This window comes from Elgaria multicarinata, chromosome 15 (genome assembly GCF_023053635.1).
Source record: "Elgaria multicarinata webbii isolate HBS135686 ecotype San Diego chromosome 15, rElgMul1.1.pri, whole genome shotgun sequence".
NCBI lineage: Eukaryota > Metazoa > Chordata > Lepidosauria > Squamata > Anguidae > Elgaria > Elgaria multicarinata.
In genome coordinates, this window is record NC_086185.1 from 12,797,600 (window position 1) to 12,823,486 (window position 25,887).

Sequence of the window (25,887 nt, forward strand, 5' to 3'; positions counted from 1 at the left end):
AGGGGACAACTGGCCAGTAGCTGGGGATGATGGGGCTTGCAGTCCAACACATTTAGAAGGCATTAGTTTAGGGAAGGCAGATTTACACCATCAGTTCCTGGGTATTCAGCCCTGGAGCAGAAGAAATGGTGCCCAAACTCTCTCCTGCTGCTGTGTGAGCATCAAGACGTTCCAGGAGTGCAATGTTTCCTTTGGTAAGCCCCATGGGGTACTGCTCCAGGGGGAATCGTCTCAGCCTTGGGAAGGGGAAAGTCCTTACAGGGCACTGAAAAGCCCCTATGCACAAACAGAACACCATGAGACACTAGCCAAGGAACCGGAAGAAGCAGAAGAGCAGATCAAAAGGACTACAAGCCTGCTGGCAAACAGAATTCAAGCAAGACAGCAGCCAACAACAGCCCAGCCCAGCTGGAGCTGAGGATTATGGAAGCCTTAAGGAGAAGGCCTACTCCAGGCCTAATGCCCTTTCGAAAGGACTGGCGTGTCTATTGTTTGGCTCGCTGAAGTCAGAGCTGAGTATCTAAGACACTTCCTGGGACTAAATTTGAGAAGGAAGTTGAGAGAAGTGCTTATGGGAGCCCTCCAGAACTACACAAAGACAACTTGTAGTCTACACGAAGACGGGTCTGGTTATCTTCTCCCAACTTCCCCAGCAGAACATACTTGCCATGGTTTTTAGAGGCCCCAAAACTGTACATACTTTCATGGACTAGAGCCCTCTTCATCAGATCCATCGGATAATCCACAAAATATAGTCTACAAAAATTTATGCCAGAATACATCTGTTAGTCTTTAAGAGGTGCCCTAAGACACACACACACACACACACTTTCTCTCATTGTTGCTCCAACCCCTCTTGTTGTCTTTGAATAGGTTTGGAGGGCTTCCTTAAGCACTTTTCTAAATTTACTTCTCACCTTCAGTACCAGGAAGTGTCTTAGATTTTCAGCTCTGATGTCAGAGAGCGTAACAATAGATATGCCATTCCTTTTGAAAGGGTATTGGACCTGGAGTACCCGGCTACCCTCTGGAAATCGATCCAATGTGCAAATATTCTTTATACCTCCTCTTCCATGATTTTCTGTATTTTGGGACCCCCCAAACTTAACTACGGCCCTTATTCCTTCAATATCCCAGAAAGCAATGTGTTCGTAAGGGCTACAAGTTAAAAACCATAAAAGTTAATCGTCTAATACCTTTGCCCACTTTGTATAAGCTACAAATTTATTACACATTCTTGGAAGGACATGAATGTAAAAAACCCCAGCACAAGATGGATGACCTTACTTTAAAAAAAAGGGGAAAAAAGGCAATGCTCCGTTGGAGAAAGTTACTTATGCAGTGCCATCATTCTCAAAGTCTTCGTAGCCATGAGGAGATAACTCTGCAAGGCCTAGCAAGGGACGGAAGTTGGTCTGCCAGATCAGGACAGTGCCCCATCCCAACCTCAGGAAGAAAATCACAGGGCATGATGGGGCAGGCAGGCCAGAGCTGGAGAACTTTATTGAACTTTGAAAGAGTAGTACCTCCAGTATCAGAGGCAGTATGCCTACGTACACCACTTTCTGAGGAACATGGATGGGAGGGTGTCATTGCATTCATGCCCCGCTTTTGAGTTTCCTGTGGGCAGCTGGTTGGCCACTGTGTTGGCCATGCTGGACTAGATGGACCCTTGGTCTGATCCAACATGGCTCTTCTCACGTTCCCATTTTACTTTGAATGGACCAGGCCCTAACTCCAGTGTTTTGTCTTCCCAGGGCCACATCTCTTTCTCACTCACACCAGCTCTTCCCCTTCGGAGGAGCAGAAGGCCTTAAAATGGTGCTCCTCTGAAACCTAACTCTTTACCACCTCTGGTTCCCTCCAAGCTCATTGACTGCAATCCTACATACATCAGGGGTATTGAACTGCGTTCAGTGTGAGGGACGAATTCCAAGCCAGAACTCTCAGGGGACGCATTCCAACAGTGGGCAAGGATGCAGGCAAAAGGGCGGAATCAAAAATACTAGCATATTTTAGTTGGGAGGGCCACTGGGACCCCAAGCAGGCTGGATTTAACCCACGGGCCTGACGTTGCCCACCCCTGCTACACCTACCTACCTACCTGGAAGTTAATTTCACTGGCCATAATAGGAATTACTTCCAAGAAAACGTGCATAGAATTATACCGTATACATGGCCAAAGGCTTCAGTGTGCCCAATGAGTTAGGTCTTTTCCCATTGACCAGCAAGCCACTGACACATACCACAAAGTGCCTCTGAAAGTCCCCTTAATTTCCAAAGCGGCTTCCCATGTGACAATTTGATAGCTGCTGTTTTGAAACTTGTACCCACTCTGTGGGTGCACAGAATTAGCGGTGTGCTTGACTCTTCAGTGTTTGACTCCCGTAAGCAGCACTCACAATGCAGCCTGACACCAATGTTGCTATCTTTTTGGTATCAGGTCAAGACTTTCCTCTATTTACAGGCACTTGATGGCAAATGATGGGAACTTTGATGTAGCAATTGAATTGTTTATGGTTGTCACTGATGTTTTGACGGTGTTATTTTAGTGGAGAATTGTTTTCAGCTGTTTTAAATTTTGAATGTTTTAATTTTGTTTTAAGTTGCCTTGAGTCTTTTTTCAGAAAGGCAGCTAAGAAATAATAAATAATTTAATAATAATAGTCGGTATGGGACACACAACTCTATCTGGTTGCGTAAGGCAAATGAAAGATATGCACCATTTTGTATAAAGTGTGCATACCAAGTTCTGGCTTACCTAATTATAAGATCTTTGATCTACCAATTAATTATTCATCCTGCAATTATCATTTCTCTAACCATAACCACAGAGTAGGCAGTCAGTACACTAAGACAGATAGTAATATTCTTATTTCCTTGAAATACATCCCCCCCCCCAAAAAAATCAAATATTAAATTCAAAGACAACAGGTCTCAATGGTTCTCTCTGGAAAACAAAACTAAAACCCCAATACTTGATTGGCAAAAAGTATCATTCCAAAAGTTCAAGAACCACCTCGTTCAAGAAGTAAGATGGCCTTTATATCCTGATCAAAATGTGCTTTTAGTTGGTATTTTAGCCTTGTTCCACTTTTTTTATTAAAAAAAAAAGAACGTGTGCACGTCTTTAAATAATTTCCAAAGGCTCTTTTGTAAAGCAACCTATGCTCCTGAGAGAACAGAATTCTGGGTCTCAATAACATCATAATTATCTTGTTTAGCCTTTGAAGCTTCCAAAGGAAGATTTTTAATGAACCATTTTTAAATATATAGATAGATGGACAGAAAAACACACTCAGCAAGTTCCCTACCTTAGAAATTAAATCAATATTAAAGCGCCTCCCGTCTTTAACAATTTGGGAATAAGTAATTTTCCCCGGTTCAACTGCGGCTTCTGTTATTGATGCAGATTCGATATTTTCTACTTCCGATTGATTGGATGTTGCATCGTTACAGAGTTTTTCCTCCACGGAGGTAACTTCTACACCATCCGTTTCAGTTGTACGCTCTGGATTGTTTCCTGCAACACTTTGGGGGCAAGTTTCTTCACCTTTGGACTCCGTTGACTGATCCTCTGATGGAAAACACTCACTCTCAGCCTCCGGGGTGGTGAAGACTTCCTCTACAACCTCACCAGAAGCAGAGGGAACTGAGGCGGAGAATTTGGACAGGGCACCAGCTTCTTCCACATCTTCAGCGGAATCCTGACTGATTAGAGAGAGAGAGAGAGAGAGAGAAATAAATAAATAAAATTCATCTCCAAAGCTATCTTGCAACTTGCTGGGAACAATCCCTACTTCACCAGCTTATCAGAACCTTATAGGATCTATTCCTGATGATACATATTTACATAATTACAGAAACTGGCAGGTGGCGCAAAAGGCCCGCCCCTAAGCCACTGATTGGTTGAAGTCCTCTGAAGTGACGGAACATTCACAAAGGGCTCAGAAGTGCCAGTAACAGAACATTGACAAACTCCACAGCTTCAGCAAGGGAAGTGAAAGGGCAGTTTGACTGAAAGAATATCACACGGTAAGAACTATGGACAGAAGGGCTGTGGACTGCATACGAAGGCATACTCTAGAACATCATTAAAAGTTTTGGGGATTTTTTAAAAATAATAATAATCAGGAAATAAAACCACAAATTATCTTCATCTTTGCCAGTCCGATCTGTGGCCTTTAAATGAAATATAATGAAGGCATGCTTTAAAATCTTGCTGCTGTAACAATTAATCCTGTGACTACCTGTCACGATAAAGGTATGTGGGTCAAAAGAGTGAGGTCAGCACATGCAACAAGTCTTCAGCGACCCCCTTTCTTTTTCTTAATGGCAAAATCCTTAACATTCTCCTTCTAAGGTTACACTCCACATTTAAGCTCATCTTCCGTTTTAATCTTCAACTTCAAGGCAACCTACCTCTGCAACTAGTACTTTGAACTGGGGTATTCAAGTTTATGCTACCAACAGAGATGAATCAAATCAGTGTCATCATTAGTGGGGGAGGGGGGAGGAAAAGTTCAGGAACAATTTTGCATTATCTTTTTATCTCGAAACCACTTAGCCATTAATCCACCAAGTAAATGTTTTAAGCTTAGCCGACAACTAATGAACTGTGATTTAAAAGGTGATCTGAAACACCAGCAAAACTTCAGTAGCTCTCAAGAAAAGGCAGCATTTCTGCAGTTGCCAGAGGTAAAAGCTATTTAATTCCCCCCCCTTTAGGTCCTCTCATGTCTATCTCTGATCTAATTAGCAGCCAGGCTACATTTACAAGAGAGAGCCTGGAATGAGCTAGGCCGAAATAAAAGCTCATCACGTTACCAGGCCCAGGTCAATTCCAGAATTGTCACCTCAAGGGCTTATTTTGGCAAGTTTGGTGCAAGCAACGTTGAATCTAGTCAAGCTACACGCAACAGTGGACACCAATGACTAGATTTCCCTACATCAGTTTTAGTTTATTTTAACAGAGCTGCAACTTCAAGGATGGGGCATGAATTGGATTAGGATATTGATGCAGAGTAAGGAAATGTAATCCAGGGCACGGCAACACGGCACACGCGGCCATACTAGCACCCACCAAGATCCCAGAGCATGCCCACGTCCAGCTTTTTCCTGTCTCAATGGAATGATCTCACTCCAGGAAGGGAAAGTGCCCCCTGCTGAAAATCGGCTTGGGTGGAGGAAGCCCACCCCCACCAGAACCTTTGGGGCAACAGGGCCCTTGGTGGGGTGGGTGGGCTTTCCTGTCCTCCACCCGTTTGCAACAGAAAAAAAATGTCTGGAGGGGAAGGCAAGTGAAGTGAGAATTCACAAAGTGAGGAGCAAGAAAAATGAGAATCCACAAAGTGGGGAGCAAGAAAAGTGAGAATCCAGAAAAGTAGGGAGCAAGAAAAGTGAGAATCCACAAAGTGGGGAGCAAGAAAAGTGAGAATCCACAAAGTGGGGAGCAAGAAAAGTGAGAATTCACAAAGTGAGGAGCAAGAAAAATGAGAATCCACAAAGTGGGGAGCAAGAAAAATGAGAATCCACAAAGTGGGGAGCAAGAAAAGTGAGAATCCACAAAGTGGGGAGCAAGAAAAGTGAGAATCCACAAAGTGGGGAGCAAGAAAATTGAGAATCCACAAAGTGGGGAGCAAGAAAAGTGAGAATCCAGAAAAGTAGGGAGCAAGAAAAGTGAGAATCCAGAAAGTGGGGAGCAAGAAAAGTGAGAATCCACAAAGTGGGGAGCAAGAAAAGTGAGAATTCACAAAGTGAGGAGCAAGAAAAATGAGAATCCACAAAGTGGGGAGCAAGAAAAGTGAGAATTCACAAAGTGAGGAGCAAGAAAAATGAGAATCCACAAAGTGGGGAGCAAGAAAAATGAGAATCCACAAAGTGGGGAGCAAGAAAAGTGAGAATCCACAAAGTGGGGAGCAAGAAAAGTGAGAATCCACAAAGTGGGGAGCAAGAAAATTGAGAATCCACAAAGTGGGGAGCAAGAAAAGTGAGAATCCACAAAGTGGGGAGCAAGAAAATTGAGAATCCACAAAGTGGGGAGCAAGAAAAGTGAGAATCCAGAAAAGTAGGGAGCAAGAAAAGTGAAAATCCAGAAAGGAGGGGTTCTCCCAACATTTTACCGCCGCCACCCCATGGCAATTTGTGTTATCACCCAGGACTCTTCTTCGAAACGCAGGCCTGAAAAGATTGCCTCCCCTAATATAATCCTTTCACCTCCATTTTCCTTGCTCAAAGGCACCCCTTACCCAAAAGCTGCTATTAGCCATGCCGGAGGCGGTGGGGGGAGAGACGTAAAAGATAGGTACCATTGGTACCATCCTCACAACGCCTCCATGTGACCACTACCCCCTCCTATAACTCTCAAATCCATCTTCAGAACTCACTTCTTCTTGGACGCCTTTGGAACAACCCCTCTAGTCCAAATCACCATATTGGCACCTACACCCACGCTGCGACCTCCTACCTTTTGGGTGCCAAGCAAAAGCTTCCTTGCTCTCCCAGCCTTTCAAAGCCTTCAAAAACATTTCAGAATTTGAGTTTCATTATTTCAGTGGTAACTGCCCTGTGATTTGACCCCTTATACCTCCTATTACGTTTTATGCTGTGCTGGCGCATTAAATTTTATACTGTTGATTTGATTGCAATTTTATCGGTATCATCATCATTATAATCATTACCGTCATTAGTTGTTTTTAATTGTAAAACAGCTAGAGAAATTTATGTTATGAGGCCCTTAATAAAATAAATAAATTTCTGCAACTAAGCCAAAGTATGTGTAATTGAAATAATTGCCCATTGTAATCATTCTGTTTATTCCTGCTTTCATTTCCCACCCTTTACTCTGTTGTTTTTCCTGCTGTCTATTTTTAGTTTCTAAGCCCCTCGGGGTAAGGACCTGACAAACCTGTTCTCTGGGAGCCAAATGCATAGATGGCCCTATATAAATAATTATCCCAGTCATTTCTCCCCACTGGATGCAATAGCAGGGAGAAATGGAGCAGCAGGCAATGGTAAACACCTCTTCTCCTCTTGGTGTCGCCCTGATCCCCACAGCAGTTGCTGTTTTTAAAGTTTTGCTTTTAAAAGTCAGTAAATCTGATCGTGGAAGTCATGTGTCGTTTTGGGCCCCTGTAACATACAGCCTGTGGGCTCCCTAAAATTTTAAGGAACAGGCTGCAGTTCAGCTGTGGAGCACCTACTTTGGATGCAAGCTTCCAATTCACCTCAGAATCCAATATAAACTTCTGTTGACCTACAAAGCGTTTCACAGTCTAGCTCCTTCCTATCTCTCCTCTCTCATCTCACACTATTGCCCCGCTCGTGCTCTTCGCTCCTCTGATGCCACGTTTCTCGCCTGCCCAAGGGTCTCTCCTTCCCTTGCTCGGCTTCGTCCATTTTCCTCCGCTGCCCCTTACACCTGGAACGCTCTTCCAGAACATTTGCGAACTACAAGTTCAATTGCAGCTTTTAAAGCTCAGCTAAAAGCTTTTAAAACTTGATTTTGATCTTATTTTTATACTGTTTTACTCTACCTGTGTGCCTGTTTGGTGCATTCTCTTCCCCTTCTTATTGTTTTATTATGATTTTATTAGAATGTAAGCCTATGCGGCAGGGTTTTGCTATTTTATTGCTTTACTCTGTACAGCACCATGTACACTGATGGCGCTATATTAATAAATAAATAAATAAAAATAATAATAGTAATAATGCAGAAGCTCACAAATTCAATCCCTGACATCTCCAGGTAGGGCTGGAAAATCTCCGGCCTGAAACCCTGGAGAGGCCCTGCTGCCAGTCAGTGTCGACAATACTGGGCTAGATGGATCAAGGGTCTGGCTGAATGTGAGGCCACGTCCTATTTTCCTATGAGTTTTATCACTTTTCATATAAAAGGGGGAAACAATGAGCTCCCCTGAAGACTCCGCCTGGAGCCTCCGTTTTGACACGGAAGTCAATCCCGAAGCGTATCATGCTTTTTCAGAGCTCGCGATTTCTATATTCACAAGCGGTTTTGAGTCACTGCCTACACATATTAAACACGCATTGAAGTGGGGAAAACACATCTCTGTACCCCTTCTTTAAAGCACCCTGATGAAAACGGATTTCTTCCATCTCTTCCCACAGCACATGTGTGAACGAGCAAAAGGCACCTTCTCTTCTGCATTAGCAACTGCGCATACAGAACCACTGAAATACGTTACCCTGTTATAACGTATACGATATAAAGTTTTGTCCTGTATGTGCTCCCCTGGCATAAAACACTACTACCTGATTTCCATCTTTCCTCTAGTGAGCTCAGGGGGCATACATAAATATGTGTGACCTCACTATCCTCACAACAACCCTGCGAGGTACGTTAAGCTGAGAGACAGGCCTAAGGCCACCCAGTCAGCTTTATGTCTAAGCAGGGAATTGAACTCAGGTCTCCGTGGTCTATATCAGACACTTTAAACCAGCAGTAGGCAATCTGGGGCAGCATCCAATGGTAGGCCTACTCAGTGTAGACACACTGAAGTGAATGGGCCTGGTTTATATAACACTACCTTTGGATACTGCCCCTGGTTTACACAGGACCTTAGGATGCTGCCCCTGGTTTATGTAGGACGACCTTTGGATACTGCCCCTGGTTTATGTACGATGACCTTTGGATACTGCCCCTGGTTTACACAGGACCTTAGGATGCTGCCCCTGGTTTATGTAGGATGACCTTTGGATGCTGCCCCTGGTTTATGTAGGACGACCTTTGGATGCTGCCCCTGGTTTATGTAGGACAACCTTTGGATGCTGCCCCTGGTTTATGTAGGACAACCTTTGGATGCTGCCCCTGGTTTATGTAGGGCTACCTTTGGATACTGCCCCTGGTTTATGTAAGACTACCTTTGGATACTGCCCCTGGTTTATGTAAGACTACCTTTGGATACTGCCCCTGGTTTACACAGGACCTTAGGATGCTGCCCCTGGTTTATGTAGGACGACCTTTGGATGCTGCCCCTGGTTTACACAGGACCTTAGGATGCTGCCCCTGGTTTATGTAGGACTACCTTTGGATACCGCCCCTGGTTTATGTAGGACTACCTTTGGATGCCACCCCTGGTTTATGTAGGACTACCTTTGGATGCCGCCCCTGGTTTATGTAGGACTACCTTTGGATGCCGCCCTTGGTTTATGTAGGACTACCTTTGGATACTGCCCCTGGTTTATGTACGATGACCTTTGGATACTGCCCCTGGTTTACACAGGACCTTAGGATGCTGCCCCTGGTTTATGTAGGATGACCTTTGGATGCTGCCCCTGGTTTATGTAGGACGACCTTTGGATGCTGCCCCTGGTTTATGTAGGACAACCTTTGGATGCTGCCCCTGGTTTATGTAGGACAACCTTTGGATGCTGCCCCTGGTTTATGTAGGGCTACCTTTGGATACTGCCCCTGGTTTATGTAAGACTACCTTTGGATACTGCCCCTGGTTTATGTAAGACTACCTTTGGATACTGCCCCTGGTTTACACAGGACCTTAGGATGCTGCCCCTGGTTTATGTAGGACGACCTTTGGATGCTGCCCCTGGTTTACACAGGACCTTAGGATGCTGCCCCTGGTTTATGTAGGACTACCTTTGGATACCGCCCCTGGTTTATGTAGGACTACCTTTGGATGCCACCCCTGGTTTATGTAGGACTACCTTTGGATGCCGCCCCTGGTTTATGTAGGACTACCTTTGGATGCCGCCCTTGGTTTATGTAGGACTACCTTTGGATACCGCCCTTGGTTTATGTAGGACTACCTTTGGATGCTGCCCCTGGTTTACTTGGAACTCCCTTTGGATACTGCCCCTGGTGCCCTCCAGCTGTTCTGGACTACAACTCTCAGAATCGCTGACTATTGGCCATGCTGGTTGGAGCTTAGCAGAGTTGTAGTCTAAAACATCCAGAGGGCACCAGGTTGCCTAAACCTTCTCTAAACCACTACACCACACTGACTCACTGGAAGTGCTGAAATTTTACCAAGATGCAGTGCTATACCTGCTTCCTGAAAAGTAACTTCTACTGAATTCAGTGGGATGCATTTCCAAGTGTCTAGGATCAGTCTATAAAGGTCACAGCAAAAAATGAGAAATTAGCTGTATTCTTTTATGGCTAATATTTAACACCAACTTCAGTGGGTTAAAAAATAAATATCCAACTAATCCTTCTGAATTTAGACTCTTAATCTGAGAAATTCCCAGACACTTTATTACCACCAGAATATTTCTTGGAAAAAACGTAATTTTCAAACAGGACAACTGTGGCTATATATATAAAAAAATGTGAGTAGAAAAAAGAAAACACTTCAAGTTTAAATCTTTGTGCAGACAGGGGTATGCACAAAGATTTAAACTTTGTGCATACCCCTCCCCTCCTTTTGGTAATACTAATTCACAAAAAGGATACATCTGCAGCACAAATTGTGGTGTAAATTCTGAACATTATCTAGCGTCATTCATTCATTAATGGTACTAACAAAAGGATCCCTCAAAGCCAATGTGTCTTATTAATGCCTCGTAACAGCCACCCCTTCCGATAGGTCAAAAGAAAAATTGCCAACCAGCTGGTTAATTTATGCAGCACAGGTGTTCACGATTTATTTTTTCACCCATTTGCCTTCCCCCCCCCCCCCCCAATACTGCTTGTTGCGGAGATGGTATTCCTCCCCTTTGATGGATGCATTTTGTTCTGTGGCCATTCATTTCGGCTATGCGCACTATATTACCGCTGCTACCCAGCTGTTTTTATTCTTGCAAAATAAATGTTTAATAGCAACTTCATAGGAGTTCAGGGAAGTTAAGCAACAATGGCAAAAACTAATCAAAGCATGTAAGCTGTCAGAATCACTGTGATCTCAAACGTTAAGTTGCTAAAAGGAGCTTTTTCAAAAAACAAATAAAACACAATTTATTTTTAGATACACTAAAAACATTAAATCTAATAATACTTATTCAAGGCAAAGAGACAAATCAGGTGTTAAACAGCCAAGCTGCGGTTGGAAGGATATTGTACGTTTTGGAAAAGGGGAGGAGAAAAGAGTAATCAAAAGGATCAGGTGAAGTGGCCAAGTTTGCCGACAACACCAAATTATTTAAGGTTGTTAAAATAACACAAAGGGACTGTGAAGAACTCCAAAGGGATCTCTCCAAGCTGAGAGAGTGGGCGTCCAAATGCCAGATGTGGTTCAGTGTAAGACCGGCGAGATCACATTACGCCAGTCCTTTTACAACTTCATTGGCTGCCAGTCCAGATCCGGGAGCGATTCAAAGTGCTGGTATTGACATTTAAAGCCCTAAACGGTTTGGGGCCAGGTTATTTGAAGGAACGCCTCCTCCCATATGTACCTGCCCGGACCTTAAGATCATCTACAGGGGCCCTTCTCCGTGAGCCCCTGCTAAAGGAAGTGAGGCAGGTGGCTACTAGGAGGAGGGCCTTCTCCGCTGTGGCACCCCGGTTGTGGAATGAGCTCCCCAGAGAGGTCCGCCTGGCACCTACACTGTACTCTTTTCGTCACCAGCTGAAGACCTTTTTATTCTCTCAGTATTTTAACACTTAATTTTAACTTAAATTTAAATTTTACTGTTCTAACTCTGTATTTTAATCTTATATCAATTTTGCTGCGTGGTTTTATCCTGGTTGTGCTTTTTATACTGTATTTTGTATTTGTGCTTTTAACCTATTGTTTGTTTTATTATGGTTTTAATTTTTGTGAACCGCCCAGAGAGCTTCAGCTATTGGGCGGTATAAAAATGTAATAAATAAATAAATAAATAAATAAGTGAGTATAAGGTGATGCACGTTGGGACAAAAAAATACCCAACTTCAAGTATAACCTAATGGGATCTGAGCTGGCAGGACTGAACAAGAAAGAAATCTTGGGATTGTGGTGGACAGCTCGATGAAAATGTCCACCCAGCGTGCGGGCGTTGTAGAGAAGGCAAACTCTGTGTTAGGCATGATAAGAGAAGGAATTGAGAATAAAACTGCTAGTATCATACTTCCCTTATACAAATCTATGGTGCGACCACACTTAGATTCAGGACAGATAAAAGGAAGGACTTCTTTGGACAGCGCATAGTTAAATTATGGAACTCACTGCCACAAGGTGTAGTGATGGCCACCAATTCGGATGGCTTTAAAAGGGGGTTGGATAAATTCCTGGAGGCGAAGGCTATCAAGGGCTACTAGCCCTGATGGTTGTGTGCTACCTCCAGTATTTGAGGCAGTAAGCCTTAGTGCACCAGTTGCTGGGGAACATGGGTGGGAGGGTGCTGTTGCACCATGTCCTGCTTGTTGGTCCCTGGCCAATGACTGGTTGGCCACTGTGTGAACAGAGTGCTGGACTAGATGGACCCTTGGTCTGATCCAGCAGGGCACTGATTATGTTTTTAGGTGGCTGGAGCAACTCCGCTAAAAGGAAAGGTTGCAATGTTTGGGGATGCTGCTTGGGGCACATGAACCCCAACCCTCCTCAACCGGGTCCAAGGTGGAAAGGTATAGGAAAGATCCCATGCCTGCTCATGCACACAATGGAAGAAAAACATGTTGCTGGCACTTTTGCCCTCACTAGATTCAAAATGCCTCCCCCCACCCCACCCCCACCCCACCCCCTCTAAGCAAGATCAGGGGTCCCCAACTTTTTTGGGTTGATGGGAAAATTTGGAATTTTGAGAGTGCTCTCGCAAAATGGCTGACTGGGGGGGGGGCGGGGATTACCAATTCACAAAACGGCTACTATGGTGGGACATGGCTGGTCCCAAAACAAGCAAGCTAGTGAGACTAAAAGACTAACTTGTCCAAGAACCTAGATACAAGGCAGAGTTGGGGACTGAGCTCCAAAGTGAACAAAAAACCCACTCATTTCAAGCCAAATGCAAATGGTGCTGGAGGGGAGCCCTACGCTTTGCAGCGCGCCCAGCTTTCCAGGTTTTTTTAAAAAAGTCTTAAGGAAGATAAAAATAAAATTAAGGAGACACATGTGCCGAGAGAGCTGCCTGCAGGTACCACCGTGCTAGAGGGTCCAGCGCCAGAGGCAAAACTCTGCACACTTACCTGGCATAGCAGAAATCTTCGACGTGCTGAATGGTTTGGTCCACCTTGTTAAGGGGAAGGCCTTCTTCGTTCTCAAGGATCAGCTCTTTCCAGGCTGGGCTTTCCTCACTCACGCCAGCCTTTTCCTTGCAAGAATACGCAAAAAGAACACATTAAAAGAACGCATTAAAAGAAAAAAGGAGTTTTAAAAAACAAGCAAACAGCCCCCGAAGATTTTGAAAGCCGAGTCGAGGAAATAAATAGCGCAATTCCATCACGTGTAAGATAACGTATGTTTGGTTGGACGCCCATTTTTACATCTGGAAAGAAGAGCAGAGAGGCTGCAGACAGCACATGGGTCCTCAAGTAGTTTTGTTCATGGAGACTCATTACAGAAACCTTCCCCAACCTGGTGCTCTCCAGCCTACAAATCAAAACATTCATGACCATGGGTCATGCTAGCAGGGGCTGATGGGAGTTGAAGTCCAAAACACCTCGAGGGCAGCAGGGAAGGCTGCAAGCAACTTTTCTTTTGCCACGCCCCCACGGCAGCCATTTTGTGGCAGTGTCCCGGACAGATTGTCAAATTGCCAAATGTGCCCAGGGCCCCAAAACTTGCCTTCCCCTGCTTTAGATGTTTAAAGTAAGACAATATCATTTCTCCTTACCTGGTTTTCTTTTATCCAGGACAATAATCCTGAGAAACTGAAACTTGCCCAATTTCCTCCATAGTAATTTCTCCTATGGGGTGGAGGGAGAGAGGGAGAGAGGGAGAGAGAGACCAGCTCAGCAAACATTCATTTTTTCAAGGGCTCTATTGCATTTATCCAAAGTAAGGATGTCATCCTAGCTATGAAGCTTACATATTTGCACAGGATCAGAAGAGAATAAAAGCAAGCAAGCACACAATTCAATCTCATACAAATTTATATAGAAATAGTCTTAATTTCATGTAAATGTTGCACTAGTAGAATTTATGTCTATGTCTTGGGTGTGTTCTTTAATATAAAATTCCGTATGTTTTAAAAAATGTTTGCTATTTTCTCTAGCTTCAAAACAAGACCAAAAAAGGGGGTAACAATTGCAAAACTGATTTTTTAAAAATTTTTTATTTATTTATTACTACATAAAACATAACAACTAACATACCAATACCTAACAAATTACTTGAATATATAATTATTAACATATAATGCTTTATCATAACATAATCCAACATAATTCAACATAATAACAAGTGCTCCCCCTTCCCTTCGGGATCATTCCTGTTTCCAAAATCTTAACACCTCTTCTGCTGGTGGTTTCCCACTTCCCTTAGAAAACACAAATATTAGGAACTGTTTCCAAATTTCCTCAAAATCGTTCGTTTTTGCTATACCTCTTCTCACTTTAATGTTACATGTTAATTTATCGTTAATAGCAATCTCCCATATTTCTTTATACCACTCTTCAATACAATAATCCCCTTGAATCTTCCAGTTCCTAGCTACAATCAACCTTGCTGCAGTCAGCAAATTCATTATCAATTCCTTAATTTCTTTTCTACAATTTAAATCTTCATATAGTGAGAGTAATACAACTCTTGGTGTTTCTTCTATCTTCATTCCAACAATTTCTTCAATCTCAGAAAACACCCAACTTTTGCACATATTTACATTCCCACCACATATGTAAATATGTTCCTTTTTCCCCACAACCTCTCCAACAATTTGCTGAATGCTGCTTATTTATCTTATTTAATCTAACCGGGGTTAGGTACCACCTCCATATAATTTTGTAATAATTCTCTTTTATTTTCACTGACATATTTCTCAACACTCTTTGCAAAACTGAAATATAAGGGAAGATCAGAACAGCATTTGTTACACTTAACCATTTGCAAGTTGCCTACATATTCGAGAACAGCAGTTGGCATCTAAATTGGACACTGCTCTTGGGTCAAGAAAAGGGGAGAGGCGCCCAGGTTTCTTCTTGTCCTAATTCAGTTTCCACCATTAACCTACTCTTAAACTGGGTGAGGTTGAAAATCCAAGATTATTTGCAGGGAGAGGGTGCTACAGCAACACATGGGTGGTGCAGCTTGCAAATTTTGGACAGCGCCTCTCGAAGCGCCTCTGAAGAGGTGGTCTCCTTCATCCAGATTGATAACTGGAACCAGAAGGTTCGAACATATAACACTGATTCTGGCCCGCTTGCATTGGCTGCCTATACGTTTCTGAGCCCAATTCAAGGTGCTGGTTTTAACCTATAAAGCCTTACACAGCTTGGGACCACAATACCTGATGGAACGCCTCTCCCGACATGAACCTACCCATACACTGCGCTCAACATCTAAGATCCTCCTCCGAGTGCCTACTCCGAGGGAAGCTCGGAGGATGGCAACAAGGGAGAGGGCCTTTTCAGTGGTGGCCCCCCGACTGTGGAATGATCTCCCCGATGAGGCTCGCCTGGCGCCAACATTGTTATCTTTTTGGCGCCAAGTCTTCTCCCAGGCATTTAATAGCATTTAACAACATATGCTAAGTTTGTTTTTTAATTGACCCCAGAACTGTTGTCGTTTAAAACTTTTGTAAACCGCCCAGAGAACTTCGTCTATGGGGTGGTATATAAAAAAAATAAATTAATAAAGCTCAACTAAAGCTCAACTAAAAACTTTTCTTTTTCCTAAAGCTTTTAAAACTTGATGTTGTGCGGACTTTATACTGTTAGTTTTACCCTACCCTGTGCCTGCTTACCCTACCCTGTGCCTGTTGGCATTCTCTTCCCCTCCTTATTGTTTTACTATGATTTTATTAGATTGTAAGCCTATGCGGCAGAGTCTTGCTATTCACTGTTTTACTCTGTACAGCACCATGTACATTGATGGTGCTATATAAATAAATAAATAAATAATAATAATAATAATAATAATAATAATAATAAATTAATAAATCCAGGGCTGTCTACCACTCCCCACGAAAGAAAGAAAGAAAGGTGAGGTTTGCAACCTGCTAAATCATATGCAAAAAAAAATTATTTAAGAAATGCATTAGCCGCCTCTCAAAATGTGATGTGTTCCCAAGGCGGCATACAAAATGTAGCAAAAGTAATTTAATTGGCATATACAGGCAGCTTGCTGAAAGGTGGTGCAAGGCCCTGTAGGGTGCAGAAGGTCTACCTCCCAGTTACTGGAAATCCCACTTAGCATGTACATACAGAGAGCCAGTGTGCTGCAGTGGCTAGGGTGTTGAACTGGGAGCCGGGAGATCCGGGTTCTAGTCCCCACTTGGCCATGGAAGCTCACTGGGTGACTTTGGGCCAGTCATAGACTCTCAGCCCAACCTATCGCACAGGGTGGTTGTTGTGAGGATAAAATGGCAAAGGGGAATTATGTCTGCTGCCTTGGGTTCCTTAAGGAGGGGAAAAGGCAGGATAAAAATGCAATAAATAAATAATATACACGTGCGCATACACACCAGTCTATCTTCTCAGCCTTAAGGGCTAGAAACTCGCTTTGTTCAATACTGAATTCTTGCTTTGTTCAACACTTTGCTTTGTTTGAAACTTGCTTTGTTCAACACTGAATTGCAGGCTTGCACTGGGTCAAGAGTGACAGTGTTCCTACGCAGCTCTGCTTTTTATTTGTCAGGGACTCTAACCAACTGATGCTTATCCTCCGGCCGGATTTGGCCACAAACCTAACATCTTCTCGCTATAGTTTTTACATGATCATGGAAGGGGCACCAAGTGGCCAATCTTACAACATCTTCCTTAGAAGTGGTGCACGCGCGTGCATGTTTACGTAGCGACGTGTTGCAGCTAGGGTGGCAGAATGCCCTACCTAAATCTGCTAAAAATTCTCTCTATTAAAGGTGCGGGAGCTTGAACTCTTTTGCATCCGGCCACCCTAGCTTCAGCCGACCATTTAAAAGAAGAACACCATCCAGGAATTGTACTAACGGGGGGGAAAACACTTCATTAGGAGTGCCAGGTTCTTTATAGGACCAGAGGGGTGATGTTCTTCACTAAGGTTGCTTAGTTAGCACAATGAGAGACAGATGTCTGCTAAACACCACCTAATTGTTCATGATTAGAAGCTGACCTTAAAAAGTCCTTCAGCTACTTAGAGAAGCAGTGCAGACATTTTGCTCAGAGTTGACAAGTTACAGCCAGGGGGAGGGAGGAATCAGTGGGTTTCAGCTGGCCTTATTTTAGAAAGCAACCTCCCTAACAGTTCTCTGATTAAGGAAGTGCCGGATCTTTTAGCCCAAAACATTTCTTAGTGTTCCTAGAAACCATACCTATTTATTTTGATGTACAACTGACCAGCTGCCAAAGACTAAAGCAGGAACAGGGTGATAGAATAGACATTGGCCCTATTCAGCAGACACCTTAAACCGCGGCTTTAACCATGGTGGTTAAGCCAGAAAGCCGAGCAGTGTTCAGAAGACTCCTTTAAACCATGGCTTTAACCACGGTGAATAAATTTTTTTGCCTTAGTCACTGTGGTTAAAGCCATTGTATAAGGTGTCTTCTGAACATGGCCTGGCTTTTTCTGGCTTAACCACTATGGTTAAAGCCCTGGTTTAAGATGTCTTCTGAATGGGGCCAGTGTAATTTCACACTACAGTGGTATATGAATGGGTCTCATTGGGGCTGTTAGCATAACGTGCTGACCCACACTCAGTAGTTCAGTGTGGGTTGTTTTGAACCCTGGATTGTTCGTTGAACTGCGTTGTCACAACATTGCACGTTTTCTGCAGGGTGGGCTGTGTTGTCTGAATGCAGCCAGGGCGGCTTGTTAAACACCCTGAACAGCCCAAACAACAAACCATGGATTCTCAAGGTGGTTTGTTGAGAAAGATAAACCACCCTGCAAGATTAACAAGCCACCCTGGCTGCATTCAGACAACATGATAACCTACGGTTCAACCACTGAGGCCATAGCTAGACCTAAGGTTTATCCCTGGATCATCCAGGGGTCAAACCTGTTCATCTAGGTGACACACAGGGGATCCAGTGCTCAGGCAGGGGCGAACCCTGGATGATCCCAGGATAAACCTGAGGTCTAGCTGTGGCCTCAGTGTGGGTTATCTGGTTGTGCAAATAGCCCAAGTTTGAATGCTCCCCATCTTCAATACACACAGTAGAAAACTAGCTCATCGGGGAAAGGACTAGGTGAAGAAACTTTTCCCCTGATGTGCTACTTGCAGGGAGTTTTCAATATAGACGTGCATTCAGAAAAAAGGTTCTCTCCTTCCCACAGTCCAGTGAGATCACTACACATTTGACTGCATGTGTAATCCAAACTCACGGAACATGTTTCCCAGGGTACGTCACGCAAGTGTGGAATCTCTTATCAGGCACAGATTCCATCTCAACTTTTATTTATTTATTTATTTATTAAAAAAAACAAGCTTGTAAAACAATAACTATAAGCAATACCTATGAAATTCCAAAAGGCTGGTGGGGGAACGAACAAAGAAAGGCTACCTTGAGAGATTAAGTATTACACAACACTGTTTTGCTTCCAACGCCCAAGAGAAACAAAACTGACATCATCTCAATTTTTAAAATGTGTTTCTTAACAAAACTGCATTTGTCCAAAATGTAGAAATCACATTTAAGTCTTAAACAATTGCACACGGCCTGTTTTAGCCATGTGTATTGATGTTCAGGGGCAGCGCCAGACCTGGGCGGCAGGGAAGGAGGGGGAAGAATTCACACAAGGGATGGAAAAGGCGTACATTTCATATCTCCAGGTCTCAGCATTAAGCTTTACATGCTGGGGTACCAGCATCAGGGATCTTTTAGGCCTTAGCTAGGTCAGAAGCTAAACTAAAACACGGATGAGCTTTACAAGACCAAGCCTGCATAAACCTCAGGCTTGTGAGGACCTTCCTGTTCTCCTTCCTCTTCCGTTGAGTGGACAAAAGAGATCGTAAGCTTTTGCATTCACTTTAGCGCAGTTCCCTGCAACATACAAACCATTTTTGATCCTGTTTTGTTTTAAATAAAGAGAAGACCGAGGGGAGACATGATAGCATCCTTTGTCACACAGAGGAAGTCCAGGATCTCTTCTCGATCATCCCAGAGGACAGGACTTGGAATAATGGGCTCAAGTTACAGGAAGCCAGATTCCGGCTGGACATCAGGAAAAACTTCCTGACTTTTAGAGCAGCACGAGAACTGAGCCCATGACCTAGGGAGGTTGTGGGCTCTCCCACACTGAAGGCATTCAAGATGCAGCTGGACAGCCATCTGTCGGAGATGCTTGAAGGTGGATTCCTGCATTGAGCAGGGGGATGGACTCAATGGCCTTATAGGCCCCTTCCAGCTCTACGATTCTATGAAATCAGGAGTGATGAACCCCTTTCAATCTGAGGGCTAAATTCCATTTCAGAGAATATCTCCGGGGTGTGTGTGTGTTCCAGTGGTAGGTGAAGTGAAAACACCACCGTATTTTAGCTTAAAGCTCTTGCCGCCAGTAACAATGCCTTAGGAGAGGCATTTCAACTTTTTATAATGTGTGTGTGGGGTGGGGGTGGACAAAAAAGCCAGGAAGCTATTAAACGATTGGTGGTCAGGGGATAAAGGCAGGGCCATCTGGAGAATCTCAGAGGGCCAAATTGGGTCCCCATGAAGGTCAGACTTGACCCCTGGGCTTGAGTTTATGTATCCATTTTAAATCAATCATGCTTAAAACAAACCACAGTACTCCCACTTTGAACATCACAGAGAACTGTGGTTAGTCCTAAAGCAAAACAGATGTTTTCGATTTCTGTATCGAAATAGGCGAACATACAAGCAAAAAGCTTGAGCAGGCTCACTCCCTAATCCTAACCATGGTTTAGTGTTACACCGGGCCCTGGGAGTGGAGACTTTTGTAACTGTCTGGACCAGAAAAAAAAAGTGTCATTCATACAAGTGTAGCAGCAGACTTGCAGGGGGAGAAACTAGTTCTTTTGTGAATGTCAATTAGGAAAGCTGCCGCTCTCGACGCCATAATAGCCCTGGAAAAATGAATCAAAGCTGCTGATGTCTGGAAAGAAGTTGCTGATGCTTCGTGATTTCTCCAGAGAGCCGCCTGCATGTGTCTTTCCTCTATTTGATCTTTTGGGGGAGGGGGGGGGAAATCTCGTGCCGTCAGAATAAGCTGTCTCTCGCTAGTGAAGCTCCTGCCACATCGATTTTAAAAGCAGGAATGTAGAAGGACTTCTGTATCTAATCCTAAAAGTTTCATCTAATCACCTAGCCGAGGCAGGTATGAGATTATTCCCATTTTCACTTCAATTTTATCCCACAGGTATAGGAACCAGCCAGCTCCCCTGTACATCCCAGGTATTTGTTTTTAATATTGAGAATCTGAACCGTTGCTATCTGCGTTAGGTTCAACACTGAAAACTAAAATTAGCAATGATTGGGCATCACACATCATAGAGCCATAGAGTTGGAAGGGGCCATTTAGGCCATCAAGTGTAGGAATCCAGTTTAAAGCATCCTTGACAAGTGGCTGTCCAGTCTCAGCTTGAATTCCTCCAGAGATGGGGAACCCACCTTCTCCCTTGGCAGATGGTTCCATTGCCTGACTGCTCTGACCACGAGGACGTTTTGCCTGATATTCAATCAAAATCTGCTTTTCTGTGGCTTAAGCCTGATATGTCATGTCCACGAGCCTTCATTGATAGAGAACAAGTTGCAACCCTCTTCTGTGTGACAATCCTTTAGTTACTTGCAAAGTACTAGCATATCTCCTATCAGTCTTCCCTACACAAAGCTAAACATACCCAGTTCCTACAATCTTTCCTTGTAGGACTGAGTTTCTAGTCCCCTGATCATCTTTGCTGTCCTTCTGTGAGCATGTCCCAATGCGTCAGAGTCCTTCTAAAGTGGACCCAACATTTGAGGTTACGCCTGACCAGCACAGAGTCTTAGTGGAACTATTGCTTCCCGCGATTTGGAAACTAAACTTCTATTGATGCAACCTAAAATTGCATGTGCATGTTTGGTTTTTGCAGCCACATCACACCGCTGACTCATATTCACCATTGTTGTCATCGCTGGATCAACATAACGTAAGGAGAGCCCTGCTGGATCAGACCAAAGATTCACCTATTATCCAGCACCCTGAATCCCACACTGGCCGACCAGATGCTTCTAGAAACAGGGATGGAAAGCAACAGCTCTTACCTCCTTTTGCCCACCACACAGAGCAAGTGGTACTCAGTGGCTAATTGCCAGTTTCATGATGGATAAGCCATCCAAATCTGCTACCGAGCTAGGTTCAAGGTATTACTATACAAAGCCCTATATTTATTTATTATTGCATTTATATCCCACCTTTTTTTCTTCCAAGGAAACCAAGGCGGAGTACATAATCCTCCTCCTCCCCACTTTATCCTCACAACAACAACCCTGAGACGTGCTTTGGGCTGAGAACCTGTGACTGGCCCAAAGTCACCCAGTGGGTTTCCATGGCCGAGTGGGTAAGAAAACACAGCTCTCCACGAAGACTGTCTACGGAAAAAGTGTCAATCAGTGCTCCTGACAAAGGATCTGACGATCCGAAATGTTGAGCCTTCTTGAACTTTTAAATGAAAACATTATCTTTTGACAAATACCAGCCTACACTTATCATCCTGCACAGTCCTAGAGCCAGTCTCTCTTTCCACACCCGAGTGGGGACTAGAACTTGGATCTCCCGACTCCCAGCCTGACACTTTAGCCACTACACCACACTGGCTACCTCAAGGTTACGTCAAGGAATGTCTCCTCCTAGACCAGCCTCCCGGGCAGTAGTGAAGCAGAGCCAGAGGGCAGCATTCTACTGTGTCATTCCATTAGCACAAAAGACGTTGCACTAGCGGAAACTAGGTTCGGAGCAATGCACAAGAGAAAAATCCAGCTGAAGTTAAGTTTGCGCAAGGGTGGTTGTGCAAGCAGATTTGCATTATTCTTGCGCAATGCATCGCGCAGCCAGTTAAAAGCCCATTAAATATCCTTTAAACATTCTTAACCTTTTAAACATTCTGTATCGGCTACTATACTGAACATGGATACTTTTTTGTACTGGGACAAGCATCAGGCACAAAATGGACAATGTAAAGAAATATCCTGTTTTCCAGTCGCTTTGGTTATTTCCACCAATGGAAGCAGTACGGCCAAATGAAAGCAAAGTACCCCCAAATAAGATAAGATTAGCTGTGGTGGGGAGAAGAAGAGGGAGGTCACTGGAAAGAAATATCTTCGCACATAAACAAATCGCTTTCACAACTATATCCAATTCTCAACTTTTGCAACTTCCAAGTTTAAAGTCAATGCCAAGCCGCACGTTCTGAATTGCAAATTACTTTTCTAAATCACTTAGCATTCATCCTTGAAATTTCACACGTCAACAGCTCATTAATATCTACAGTAAATGTAGCTCTCTGAAAAAGAACCACAGAATATATATTTTTTATAACGTTTTATTGAGACAGATCGCTAGCACCCAGAAATGGAGCCCCCTTCAATTACAATTTGGCAGAAGCTAACTTTGGTTTTAAAACATGACTACAGGAATTTATGGCCAGGCTGCAATGGAAGTGACTATTTTGAATAAGATTAGCTGCTCTTGATGGGCGATGGTTGGACAGTGTTTATAAATCAACAGAGGTGCTACTCAGTGGTTTATAATGGTCCACTTCAGACCATCTACCATCATCACACAAGCGGTATATTATGATAAACGCAAAACACTGGCTGGAGATTAAAAGTAATAAGATCCACCCAGGGTAATGAATCCAGGCTGAACAGGCACATACAAAGTACTTGAAAAGTTTCATCTGACTCTCAGTTTCTTCTCTCTTCCCTTCCGCCCCCGTATGCTTTCTATCTAACGCCTATCAGAAAGGAAAAGATTTAAAGTTTACACAGCACCGTCAGGAGCAGATTTACAAGGGTGAGCAAGATTCAGTTTCTCCTACTCCTAGGCTGCTCGCCTAAGAACTCTGCGCAGGATTTATGGATTTAAATTTTGAGAAACAAATCCATGTGGTAGTTTTCACCTTTTCGTTACCTAAATTATTTGAGGTTTATTTATTGGTAAAGAGCAATCCCAAGATTGTAAACACTCTTAAAAAGCAACAATAGCAGCCTAGCGAGTGAAAAGAAAGTGGAAAATGCTATTTTATGCAATTCAGCCTTGAAAAACTCAAATATGTAGCTGTTATAATTGTGTCGGGAGGGCACATACAATGCTATGCCACATTTTGACTGATGTGAGTTTTTACCTAAAATTCATATATGAATTTACTCACAAACTGTTAAGACCCTGTTTTATGCATTTTTTCTCCCCAAGTCTGGTGCTTATTTATCCAGTGGAAATACATACACAAGGCCAGTTCACATGGCATGACAGCCCACTGAGAGTTAATTTACCCTCGAGGAGTTGTGGAGCGCGCCAGCCGCCATTATGAATACGCTTCCCCCAATCGGGGGTTGTTGGATGGTGCAAACCTGCCCAGCAGGGGTTGTTTGAGGGTTAAACAATGCTCACATAACCCTAAAACCGACTGTGGGTCACAGTTGAAAAATCAATGAATTATTTTAAGAATATTCACACCCATGGTTCCAGTTCTAAATGTGCCTGTTTCTCAGGATCTGCCTCAGCCCTCCATTAGTTCCAAAGTCAGACGAGGTTTGGTATTCAAATGTTATTTCTACCTCCCCAACAGCCCCAATTATACCCTGACTAAAAAGATCCAGAGCAGTCTTCGGGTTCTCACACTCCCTTCCCCAAATCTCCTCATTCCTGCACGAAGTGAACAACTCAGTCCTTCAGGAAGCGAACGACAGGAAGCAAACAAAGGTGTGTTTTTAATCTTCTAGAGCAGGGCTGTTTAACTTCTGGAGTCCCAGGGATTCCCTTGCCTCCCCTGCTGCCATTACGGTTCCTAGGATGCTTCCAGAAGCGCGACCCAGCTTCCAAACAAGGTGCATGGCTCCACCTCCGTGCACCTTGTTTTGAAGCAAAATTGCTGCTATTTTATTTATTATCTATTTATTTATTAAATTTATATACTGCCCCATAGCCGAAGCTCTCTGGGCGGTTTACAAAAGTTAAAAACAGTAGACATTAAAAAAAAAAGTATACAAAATTTAAAACCATCAAAAAATATAAAAACAACAGTATAAAACAACAGTATACGGGCCTCCTCTTCTCCGTTTTATCCTCATAAGAACCCGGTGAGGTAGATTAGGCAGAGACTGTCCCAAAGTCATCGAGTGAGCTCCATGGCTGAGTGGGGATTTGAACCTGGGTCTCCCCAGTCCCGCACTCTAACCACTACACCACACTGGCTCTCAAGTTTAATCTTCTGGTTAAACATCAAATGATCAGAGTCCCTTCCTGGAGACTTGAGTTTGGCTGGGCCAAGAAGGAATCCGAATGCTGAATCTGGATGGTGCTGTCACAACAAATACGGCACCCATAGGATGGGGGCCACATCCACCCTTTGAGCCACGCGTTGACCACCCTGTTGTAGAGGTTGGGGTAAGGACCAGCCAGCACAATTTACACATACACATATACCGTATCACTTCTCTTATCTCAAAAAACCTTCTGATAACATAGCTCAGATCACGCAAATCAACAGGATTCTGAATGTGTAAGTGACAGTAGTATGAGTTACGTTTGTCTATTTTAAGCAGCAAAGGATGCACTTGCACCATGAGGCTGTTTACACAACACGCTAACCCACACTCAGGTGTTTGAGTGTGGGTTGTTTTGGACCGTGGGTTGTTTACTGAATTGTGGGTTAGCGTGTTGTTTGAATGCAGCCAGAGTGGCTTGTTAACCATGACATGTGGCTTATTTTCTTCAACAAGCCACCTTGAGAATTCACGGTTTGTTGTTGGGTTGTTCAGCGTGGTTAACAAGCCACCCTGGCTGCATGCAGACAACACAATAATTCACCCTCTGGAAAATGTGCTGCGTTCGGACAAAATGATAAACTACGATTTAACAAACAATCCATGGTTCGAAACAACCCACACTCAACCACTGAATGTGAGTTAGCATGTTGTGCAAATGTGATTATGATTTTTAAACCACTTATTTATTATGGCATTTATATCCCACTTTTTTTCCTCCAAGGAACCCAAGGCGACATATATAATCCTCCTCTTCTCCACTTTATCCTAACAACAACAACCCTGAGGCGTGGGTTGGGCTGAGAGTCTGTGACTGGCCCAAAGTCACCCAGTGGGTTTCCATAGTCAAGTGTGGACTAGAACCCGGATCTCCTGACTCCCAGTCCGACACTCTAGCCACTACACTACACTGGCTCTTACATTTACCGACAGACTGCAAAAATGGTGATACTTAAATTTATTCCAGATACTCTTCTTGGATAAATTTTACAGTGTCTTATGCTCGCAACAAAAAAGAAAAAAGTTCCCCAAAGAGAGTATTTTCCAGCAGGAATTTGAGATGATGCCACACTCTGTTAAGACTGTAAACTGAGAGTGCAATCTTACGCATGTCTACTCAAGACATGTAACTAAGTTCAATAGGACTTACAGCAATTAAGCACGGATAGAATTGCAGCTTAAAATGTGCCAAAAGAACACTGATTAGTTAGGAAGACTTACGAATCCACATGCAGAACCCGCTGGCCACTTCTTGAACATGCAGCTGCAATAATAGATTCAGGCAAACCTGCAAGAGAGATTTTTTTTTTAATTGATCAGTTAATGATAAAATGGGGTGAACAGTCTAAATATTGAGCAATTTGAAAGGGGGACACTTTTTTATTATTTTAATGAGCCATTATTTATTTAATTTACACCCTGCCTCTCCAGGAAGGAAATGG

At 43.5% G+C, this 25,887-nt stretch overlaps 1 protein-coding gene across 1 annotated transcript in view; it reads right to left on the minus strand.

Annotated features, from left to right (window-relative positions):
• CHM (CHM Rab escort protein) overlaps nucleotides 1–25,887 on the minus strand; it is a 99,469-nt gene that overhangs the window by 63,329 nt on the left and 10,253 nt on the right. The window contains exons 2-5 of the mRNA XM_063141641.1: nucleotides 25,667–25,733; nucleotides 13,723–13,795; nucleotides 13,076–13,200; nucleotides 3,315–3,711 (exon numbers count right to left, since the gene is read on the minus strand). Of these exons, the coding sequence (XP_062997711.1) occupies nucleotides 3,315–3,711; nucleotides 13,076–13,200; nucleotides 13,723–13,795; nucleotides 25,667–25,733 (662 nt within the window). The remainder of the gene's footprint in view (nucleotides 1–3,314; nucleotides 3,712–13,075; nucleotides 13,201–13,722; nucleotides 13,796–25,666; nucleotides 25,734–25,887) is intronic.